This window comes from Olea europaea, chromosome 3 (genome assembly GCF_002742605.1).
Source record: "Olea europaea var. sylvestris chromosome 3, O_europaea_v1, whole genome shotgun sequence".
NCBI lineage: Eukaryota > Viridiplantae > Streptophyta > Magnoliopsida > Lamiales > Oleaceae > Olea > Olea europaea.
Window position 1 is genome coordinate 20,469,542 of NC_036239.1, and position 10,474 is coordinate 20,480,015.

Genomic DNA, 10,474 nt, shown 5'->3' on the forward strand with positions numbered 1-10,474 from the left:
TTTTTTTTTTTTTTTTTGTTGGAGGACGGGGCAGCTGGGCTGGATAATGGAACAATTTGCAGAAGTTGAAAACTCAATTTGTATAAAGAAACATTCTTTTTGTGCATATATTCTAATTTGTAAAGGGGGCTCACTGTGATACAAATGGGAGAACTCAGAAACGCTACTAGTGTTACATTGTATTTCCTAATATTCGTCTCTGTACATTTGTTTACATTGTATTTCCTATGAGACATGGAATGTGTTGACCTATCAACTGGCAAAATAGTTTTCCTTTAGATCCTCACATAGTTAGATTAATTTCCACCACAAAGCTATGCTAAGTGAAATTCAAAGGCGACATTGTAAGTATTGTGTTTACTTCTCAAAAACCATTTTTAATCAGGTAAAATGAAGGAGATAAAATGTGGGACACAATCTCAATTTTTCCATCCGGTATGGCCCCATATAGGAGAATCGACCTACAGGATTCTCGTGAACCTCGAGATTTGAAGAGCCGCAAAAGAATAATTTTGGATTGTAGGATCAATCAATAAATAAAATAAGGGCCACAGTGTAATGGTTCTCCAACTGTCACTACGTTTATCATAATTGAGTCAATCCCATCAGTGGGTAATATTGGAAGCGTCAACATTGAACTGAAAAAAAAAGAAGAAAGAAACTGCAATTTTGTTTTTAGCCTGACCACAAACTTTCCTTTTATGCCGTGAATATAGAATTGTCTTGGTTTAAATGTTATAGCTTATGTTGATGTAGAGTTGTGACGTATAGGTTCGGTCTTCCAGCTGACAGATTATGGATTAGTGTTTATAAAGATGACGATGAAGCTTTTGCAATATGGCACAATGAGGTAAGTAGAAAGAGTTTTTCTATATTTTAATGTCCAATATTTTCGTAAGAGATGTACCTTCATTTCACATCTTGATGTATGTGTCCACGAATATTCTTTTTGTTGTGATTATTGATAGTGTATTTTTTCAGCAAGAATTGGTTAGTACCTCCACTTACCTTTTGGTGAAGAGATACATGTCTAGTGACCAGACTCTAAGTGTGTTTGGGTGGCTTATTTCTAAAAAATAAGGCAGCTTTTTGGCTTACATTTTAGAAATAAGCCCACCCAAACATGCTGACAATCTCTTTGTGCTTGCTATGTGGTCATGAAAGCGTCCTAGTTGTAGGCCATTAATTGAGCTTACTCAGTTTCTTGCTTTACGAGGAGCCAAATGAGTTTGCATGGTAGTTACTTTACGAATGAATTTTAATAGGCTTATGTGAACATTTGATTTTACTTGATTTTTCTTTCTTTCAGGTAGGTGTTCCTGCACACCGTATAAAGAAACTTGGGGAAGATGACAACTTCTGGACCAGTGGAGCAACTGGTCCTTGTGGACCTTGCTCTGAGATTTATTATGATTTCCATCCCGAGAGAGGAATTTCGGATATTGTAAGCATTTGATACTAGTAGAAGAAGTTCGAATTTTTTGTCCGATTTGAATTTCGTATCTTGATTCATTATTTTGGCTATTTGTTAACTGCTTCTTATTTGGCTTTTGATTTTATTTTTTTAACTAAATATATATGTACTTATGATTTTAATTTTCATGTTGGATGGATAACAGGATCTTGGAGATGATGATAGATTTATAGAGTTCTACAACCTAGTCTTTATGCAGTACAACAAAAAAGATGATGGTTCACTTGAGCCCTTAAAACAGAAGAACATAGATACTGGGCTGGGTTTAGAGCGCATGGCTCGCATTCTTCAAAATGTAAATTTTTCCCCAGTAAATTCTTGTTATGGAAGGAGTGCAACTAGTTTTTCACAATTATATAGATACGGTGCCTCATTTGGATATGGTTTTTATATTGAGTCTGTATTGCTAATGCCTAGTCAGCCAAAATTATTTTTATTTGGCTTCAAAGGAACTCATATCAAGGGATCAAAATGATTTATGTCTAAATTTAATTTGTTGTCAAACTACCATCTAGTTCACTTAATAGGTCATTTATATGAAAACTCCTTTCATCTTCTATTTTCTTTTGCAGGTTGAGAATAATTATGAAACAGACTTGATTTTTCCCATCATAGAGAAGGCCTCAAATTTGGCAAATGTATCATACACTCTTGCAGATGAGTCTAAAAAAACAAACCTTAAAGTAAGTTGCAATCCTAGAATTGTCTCCTTTCTTGGAGGAACTTATTTTTCAAATTTTGTTTCTCTTCACCGGAATTTCTTCCTATTCAGATAATTGGAGATCACATGCGAGCAATAGTCTATCTTATCTCAGATGGAGTTTTTCCATCAAATATTGGTAGAGGGTATGTAGTTAGGCGTCTCATCCGAAGGGCAGTTCGAACTGGCAGGTTGCTTGGTATAAAGGGGGATGGCATGGGAGACCTTGAAGGTGCATTTTTGCCTGTACTTGCAGAAGAAGTTATTAATTTAAGCACCAACATAGATCCAGATGTGAAGACTAGAGCTTCCCGCATTCTTGAGGAATTGAAAAGGGAGGAGCTGCGTTTTGTATTGACGCTAGAGAGAGGAGAGAAACTTCTGGAACAAATGTTGGCAGATGCACTGTCCATTGCTCAGGCAAATGGGACTTTACCTTGTCTGTCTGGCAAGGATGCATTTCTTCTCTATGATACTTATGGGTTTCCAGTGGAGATAACGAAAGAAGTAGCTGATGAACGTGGTGTTAGTATAGACATGAATAGTTTTGAAGTAGAGATGGAGAACCAAAGACGTCAATCTCAGGCTGCACATAATACAGTTAAACTTGCAGTTGAAGATGGTGCAGAACTAACAGAAAATATTCCAGATACAGAATTTCTTGGTTATGACACCCTTTCTACCAAAGCAGTGGTTGAAGGTCTGTTAGTGAATGGTAAACCTATAATGCAGGTTTCCGAAGGAAATGAAGTGGAAGTGTTGCTGAACCGAACCCCATTTTATGCTGAGTCAGGGGGTCAAATTGGAGATCATGGTTTTCTGTATGTTACTGAGGCTGGAAAAAAGGAAGCCATCGTAGAGGTAAAAGACGTCCAAAAATCCCTGGGTAACATATTTGTTCATAAAGGAACTGTCGTAGAAGGTGTCATCAATGTTGGCAAAGAAGTTGAAGCAGCAGTGGATGCAAACCTGAGGCAAAGGGCGAAGGTATGAACTTTTGAGACTGGTCCATAAAGCCATCAGTTTTTATATGAAATTGGTGTATCAGCTACTAAAGCCACTCATGGCGTGCACTACATTTTAAGACATTATACCTCACATTATTTTGTTCAAAACATTTTTCTGAAATATATTGTGATGGTGAACAAGGATAGGATTTGAAGATATCAAAGAAGATGAGGATTGAAGATATAGTTTGATTTGAATGTTTCAGTAATTTGAGACATTTCATTCATTTACTAATTTTTCCAGGTCCATCATACTGCTACACATTTGCTCCAATCAGCACTTAAGAAAGTAATAGGCCAGGAAACATCTCAAGCTGGTTCATTGGTGGCTTTTGATCGCCTCAGGTTTGACTTCAACTTCCATCGACCTCTTAAAGACAACGAGATCATTGAAATTGAAGGCCTGATCAATAAATGGATTGGAGATGCAACACTTCTGGAGTCAAAAGTCATGTCATTGACCAATGCAAAGAAAGCAGGGGCTATTGCAATGTTTGGTGAAAAGTATGGAGAAGAGGTATATACTGCTGCTATTATTTATGTTATTTTTCCATGATACTAAATGCAAGGTGGCGAATGCAGAGAACATATACTGTCACTGGAATTTCTGTTTGGCTTTGAATCTACATACACTTCTTTGAAAAGAGAATAGGCTACATCTTGGTGTGCTGAAATTTGGATCCATGTAGAGAAATTTGTTAATCTTTCACGTAATTAATATCATATCCATCTTGAACTTAACTCGAAAAATGCATATATCCCTGCATTGTGCCTTTTCATTTGATGCACCTTCTTCTTAATACAACTTTATAGGTACGTGTTGTGGAGGTTCCTGGTGTATCTATGGAGTTATGTGGTGGAACTCATGTCAATAATACTTCTGAAATACGTGGCTTCAAAATAATTTCTGAACAAGGGATTGCATCTGGAATCAGGCGCATTGAAGCTGTTGCTGGTGAAGCTTTTATTGAGTATGTCATTGCCCGAGATAACCACATGAAGCAGCTGTGCTCCACTCTCAAAGTATGCTTTTTGTGGATGCTCTCCCTTGATATGAAACTTTTTTTTGAACCTCTTTTTCTACATGGCCAAATTCACAATATTCTCCCGATCTTCTTATTATATTTTCAATTTAAATTGTCCTTATCAGCATACTGCCTCTAGTTATGATGTCTATCCACATGTACTATTCTAGTTCACATTACTTTTCTAAAGATGCTAAACTTGACCTTCTAGTCACATATATTCATAACCATCACGTTGTTGTGCTTCCATATGTGATTGTTTACTTTGTTTTGGAGCTCACCAGGAAACAAAGACATACCCTTCTCACCAAGTATCAAAAGAAAGCTAACCATGTATGTTCAATCTGAAAGATCACGGCATAACCAAAGATGTACAACAAGTTTTTGCATAAGACTGGTTCTCTTGCATCAGTTGTTCTAATTTTCTGAAGTGTTATGTACTTAAAAAAAAAATAATAATAATAATAATTTGAAGGTAAACGCTGAAGATGTTACAACAAGAGTAAACAGTATTTTGAAAGATCTGCGAGAGGCAAGAAATGAAGTTTCAGCTGCACGCGCAAAAGCAGCCATTTACAAAGCATCAACCATCGTTAGCAATGCAGTTACTGTAGGATCTTCAACAAAGATCAGGTAAATATGTTCTTCCATGATAATATATCAATTCATTCTTTAGATGGATTTCTTGATTTAAAGTATGACCCCAACTTATTTCAATTTTCACACTGACAATAAGTTTCTTAAGCGATTACTTGAATTTTTATGTATATTTGCATAAGACGATCACCTCACAAGTCACAACACTTTTGGTTAGAATAAGTGTCTTCCCATATCATTTATGCCTAAAAGACATTCATACAAACATAAATTCTGGGCAGTTTCACTAGTTTATCATAGCATCCAACCTCTTTCCGAAGTTATGGCTCACCTCACCCCTTCCATCTCAGTACAGTCCTCATCTCAAGTCAGTCCAACATCGTTACTAAAGAGAGAAGCATAACAAGCCTGGTCCATCACTTCTGACAACTATTTTTGTCCAGGGTGCTAGTTGAGAGCATGGATGATATTGATGCTGATGCATTAAAGAGTGCTGCAGAGTATATAGTGGATACACTGCAAGATCCAGCAGCGGTGATTTTGGGCTCATGCCCAGGTGAAAAAAAAGTAAGTATATATATATATATATATATATATATCATAATTTGCAACATCAGTATGAAACACTGCTCGTGCTCGACATAGATGCGGTTGGTAGTTCAATGGCCTAAAAGCATAGATGTTACATTTGTACTCCTAGTTAGGTAAATATCTCATTACACAATGTCCTTTTAAGATAAAAGTGGTACCTATGATCTCTTCAAACTTTATATGTTTTCTTTTCTTTTTTTTCATGGGGCATGAATTAGGAGTTGTAAATGACAATTCTCATTTGGGAATTCGAATTGATGATCTACTGTAATAGGAAATGTCCAAATCTGCCTACCATTTTCCTTTTCGGTTTTTCAAAATTTCTTCGGAAAAAATGTAAGAAAGCGAGAAGGGTAACTAGTTAAGGCTACTTGATTCAGTGTTGATATTTGAGACAATGGATGGGAATGCTCTATTTTCTAAAATGGATGGTGGTTTTTCACTTTCGCCTGCCTCTTTCTTTGAATTTCACCTTCTAATCTTCAATAACATTCTCAATTAAAAACAAACAAAAAGAAAAGAAAAGAAATTGTTGATTCAATGTTGGTCTCAGGATTATCATTTCATTCAAAAAACGATTGCAGTAAACAATTTTAAAGGATTACAGAAATGTAAATAACACAAGAATTTTCGCTCCTAAGGGCTCGGATGTTCAGCCAAAAGGCCTACTCACCCGTTGAGCATCTACAAAAGTAGATTAGGCTCGAATCCACTAAAAATCACAAAGAATCGATACAAAAATGTATGAAGAAACCACAGTTCCTTCAATTTCAGTTTTCTTTCGTCTCTATTTTATAAAACACTCAGTTTTCTACAATCTCACAGATCGTATATCAAATACAACCCTAACATCACTCAGATTAGAGATTATTTTCAGAAAAATGCAAGAACGGAAGAGTCCAGAAAACCCTCAGAGAGAAGACGAAGAAAACCCCAGAACCTTTCACTCAGATTACGACAAAAATGAAGAGTCAAGAGACTTTAACACTCCACCAAAATATCAACAATTCAACGATTACAAAAGTGCCAAGTGTAAAGTCCACAACAGTCATCCTTTATTAAGGAAAGACGTGTTTCCAAAAAACGTTTTTCATTTCCAAACCATTTCAACCCGTTGGATTAACCAACCCAGCAGGGCCCAATACCACTAAATTGGGCCGGCCAAGAATAGAGAGTCAGCCCGCCAACATTCAATGTTAAGATGCAATGATATACCGAAATATCTGAGAAAGACTTGTTTGTTTGGATTTATTAGAACTGTTGGTGCCCTTACTTGACCAGCTGACCAAGGGAGACCTACTTTCGGTAGAAACCTGATTATGGGGAGTCCCAATTGGAAAGAAAAGTGGGTCACAGCGGACGTTGGTCTTGAAGATGGGTGAAATGTAATGATCTAATTGTATTTCAAATCGCCTGTAAAATATGGTAAATTTATAAGCACTTTGGACATCATTTTCTTGTAAACCACTTTTAGAAATGAGTTATACTTAAAAATGATTGTTACAAAAATAAAAATTCTAAATTATTCCAAACTTATCTTTTTATATTGTTTACTTTGTTTTGGAGCTCACCAGGAAACAAAGACATACCCTTCTCACCAAGTATCAAAAGAAAGCTAACCATGTATGTTCAATCTGAAAGATCACGGCATAACCAAAGATGTACAACAAGTTTTTGCATAAAACTGGTTCTCTTGCATCAGTTGTTCTAATTTTCTGAAGTGTTATGTACTTAAAAAAAAAATAATAATAATAATAATTTGAAGGTAAACGCTGAAGATGTTACAACAAGAGTAAACAGTATTTTGAAAGATCTGCGAGAGGCAAGAAATGAAGTTTCAGCTGCACGCGCAAAAGCAGCCATTTACAAAGCATCAACCATCGTTAGCAATGCAGTTACTGTAGGATCTTCAACAAAGATCAGGTAAATATGTTCTTCCATGATAATATATCAATTCATTCTTTAGATGGATTTCTTGATTTAAAGTATGACCCCAACTTATTTCAATTTTCACACTGACAATAAGTTTCTTAAGCGATTACTTGAATTTTTATGTATATTTGCATAAGACGATCACCTCACAAGTCACAACACTTTTGGTTAGAATAAGTGTCTTCCCATATCATTTATGCCTAAAAGACATTCATACAAACATAAATTCTGGGCAGTTTCACTAGTTTATCATAGCATCCAACCTCTTTCCGAAGTTATGGCTCGCCTCACCCCTTCCATCTCAGTACAGTCCTCATCTCAAGTCAGTCCAACATCGTTACTAAAGAGAGAAGCATAACAAGCCTGGTCCATCACTTCTGACAACTATTTTTGTCCAGGGTGCTAGTTGAGAGCATGGATGATATTGATGCTGATGCATTAAAGAGTGCTGCAGAGTATATAGTGGATACACTGCAAGATCCAGCAGCGGTGATTTTGGGCTCATGCCCAGGTGAAAAAAGAGTAAGTTTAGTTGCTGCTTTTACTCCAGGAGTGGTTGATCTTGGAATTCAAGCGGGGAAGTTTATAGGGCCATTAGCCAAGTTTTGTGGTGGAAGAGGGGGTGGTCGGCCTAATTTTGCCCAGGCAGGTGGAAATGAGCCTGAGAAATTGTTGATTGCACTTGAAAAAGCTCGAGATGAACTCATCTCCATTCTATCTGAAAAGACAGGCTGAAAATTTTTATATATATATATATCATAATTTGCAACATCAGTATGAAACACTGCTCGTGCTCGACATAGATGCGGTTGGTAGTTCAATGGCCTAAAAGCATAGATGTTACATTTGTACTCCTAGTTAGGTAAATATCTCATTACACAATGTCCTTTTAAGATAAAAGTGGTACCTATGATCTCTTCAAACTTTATATGTTTTCTTTTCTTTTTTTTCATGGGGGCATGAATTAGGAGTTGTAAATGACAATTCTCATTTGGGAATTCGAATTGATGATCTACTGTAATAGGAAATGTCCAAATCTGCCTACCATTTTCCTTTTCGGTTTTTCAAAATTTCTTCGGAAAAAATGTAAGAAAGCGAGAAGGGTAACTGGTTAAGGCTACTTGATTCAGTGTATTGATATTTGAGACAATGGATGGGAATGCTCTATTTTCTAAAAACTTCAATTTCAGTTTTCTTTCGTCTCTATTTTATAAAACACTCAGTTTTCTACAATCTCACAGATCGTATATCAAATACAACCCTAACATCACTCAGATTAGAGATTATTTTCAGAAAAATGCAAGAACGGAAGAGTCCAGAAAACCCTCAGAGAGAAGACGAAGAAAACCCCAGAACCTTTCACTCAGATTACGACAAAAATGAAGAGTCAAGAGACTTTAACACTCCACCAAAATATCAACAATTCAACGATTACAAAAGTGCCAAGTGTAAAGTCCACAACAGTCATCCTTTATTAAGGAAAGACGTGTTTCCAAAAAACGCTTTTCATTTCCGAACCATTTCAACCCATTGGATTAACCAACCCAGCAGGGCCCAAAACCACTAAATTGGACCAGCCAAGAATAGAGAGTCAGCCCACCAACATTCAATGTTAAGATGCAATGATATACCGAAATATCTGAGAAAGACTTGTTTGTTTGGATTTATTAGAACTGTTGGTGCCCTTACTTGACCAGCTGACCAAGGGAGACCTACTTTCGGTAGAAACCTGATTATGGGGAGTCCCAATTGGAAAGAAAAGTGGGTCACAGCGGACGTTGGTCTTGAAGATGGGTGAAATGTAATGATCTAATTGTATTTCAAATCGCCTGTAAAATATGGTAAATTTATAAGCACTTTGGACATCATTTTCTTGTAAACCACTTTTAGAAATGAGTTATACTTAAAAATGATTGTTACAAAAATAAAAATTCTAAATTATTCCAAACTTATCTTTTTAAAATATAATTTAGAAAACCAAACCATGATGGACAAGGGCGGAGCCACTATACGTCCACTTTTGGGCCAAAATGCCCGCACTGGACTTTTGGGCCAAAAAATAATTTTTTTTTTATTTAAGGTTTGTTTATTTGTTTAACCCAGTAACCCAATTCTCGATCCAGCCCAGAGAGAGAAGCCCAATTGTACAAGGTAATGACCCGTTTTAGACCCATTCATATCAAAATTCAATTGAATCAATTTTTGACCCAAACCCATTCATTCATTTCAAAATTTCTACCCTTCATGACTTTGTCTGTGACGATTTCACACTTCGCCACCGACTTCCCTCTCCACCGGTGACAAAGCCCACCGTTCCGTTCCCTCTCCGTCAACCGTCGTCTCCGATAGTCGTTACAATACGACCATCGTTCCCTTACCCTCTTCGACAATCCATTATTGTATATCTCCTACTCTAGGCTCTCATCTTGACATCTCACATCTCTGACTTCGACTTTACATTCTCAACTCCGCCAAGGCGCCAAGTGCCAAAGCCAACCAGCCGAGCTGGCAAAAGAAGAAGCCAGATTCCAGAAAGCAAAAGGCGAAGCCCCAAATTTTTTTTCCCTTATTTTTTTTTTGGTTAATTCAATTTGTGTAAATTGTAATAATATTTTTTTTTAACATATGAAATTAGCACTTTGTTCTTTAATTGCTCGAAGCGGTACAAACTTCCAGTGAACCACCAGTTCATTGTTGCCTCTGGGTTCTGGCTCTCTGGGAATCTGTGATTGCAAGTTCAAGTTGCCTAATATTTGGAAATAGTATATATTGCATTCTGAGATTGTGAATTGATTATGTGAAATTGTGAATTGCACTAGTTTTGTGAGTTGCTTCCAGTATTTGTGATTCATTTGACATCTCGAATTACTCCCACTCCTAGTAGTAATTGGGTGATCAGTGGATGAATGATAGCACAATTGTTTATGTGGAGAAAGATATATTGAGGTTCAATAATGAAGTTATTATACAATGATATCAAAGTATAAAAACTCGCAAAGAACAAGTGTAATATATAAATTATGTCGTTTTTAGTATTGATGTACTATTGTTTTATTTTCTTATCGTCATTAAATTCCTGACCAAAACCTCGACATTTGTCGTCGAAAAAATTTTGCCCGCACTGAACTAAAATCCTGGCTCCGCCCCT

At 36.5% G+C, this 10,474-nt stretch overlaps 1 protein-coding gene across 2 annotated transcripts in view; it reads left to right on the forward strand.

Annotated features, from left to right (window-relative positions):
• The window catches only part of LOC111389455 (alanine--tRNA ligase, chloroplastic/mitochondrial), an 11,227-nt gene extending 2,846 nt beyond the window's left edge, over positions 1–8,381 (forward strand). Inside the window, exons 5-14 of one of the 2 annotated variants that reach the window (XM_023014374.1) lie at positions 772–850; positions 1,310–1,444; positions 1,620–1,769; positions 2,047–2,157; positions 2,247–3,161; positions 3,426–3,698; positions 3,995–4,204; positions 4,682–4,839; positions 5,247–5,359; positions 7,838–8,381. In XM_023014374.1, coding sequence (XP_022870142.1) covers positions 772–850; positions 1,310–1,444; positions 1,620–1,769; positions 2,047–2,157; positions 2,247–3,161; positions 3,426–3,698; positions 3,995–4,204; positions 4,682–4,839; positions 5,247–5,359; positions 7,838–8,061 — 2,368 coding nt within the window. In that variant the 3' untranslated portion in view covers positions 8,062–8,381. Of the gene's footprint in view, positions 1–771; positions 851–1,309; positions 1,445–1,619; positions 1,770–2,046; positions 2,158–2,246; positions 3,162–3,425; positions 3,699–3,994; positions 4,205–4,681; positions 4,840–5,246; positions 5,360–7,724 lie in introns of both variants that reach the window. The other variant, XM_023014383.1, reaches the window with a different exon arrangement.
• Positions 8,382–10,474: the final 2,093 nt, after the last annotated feature.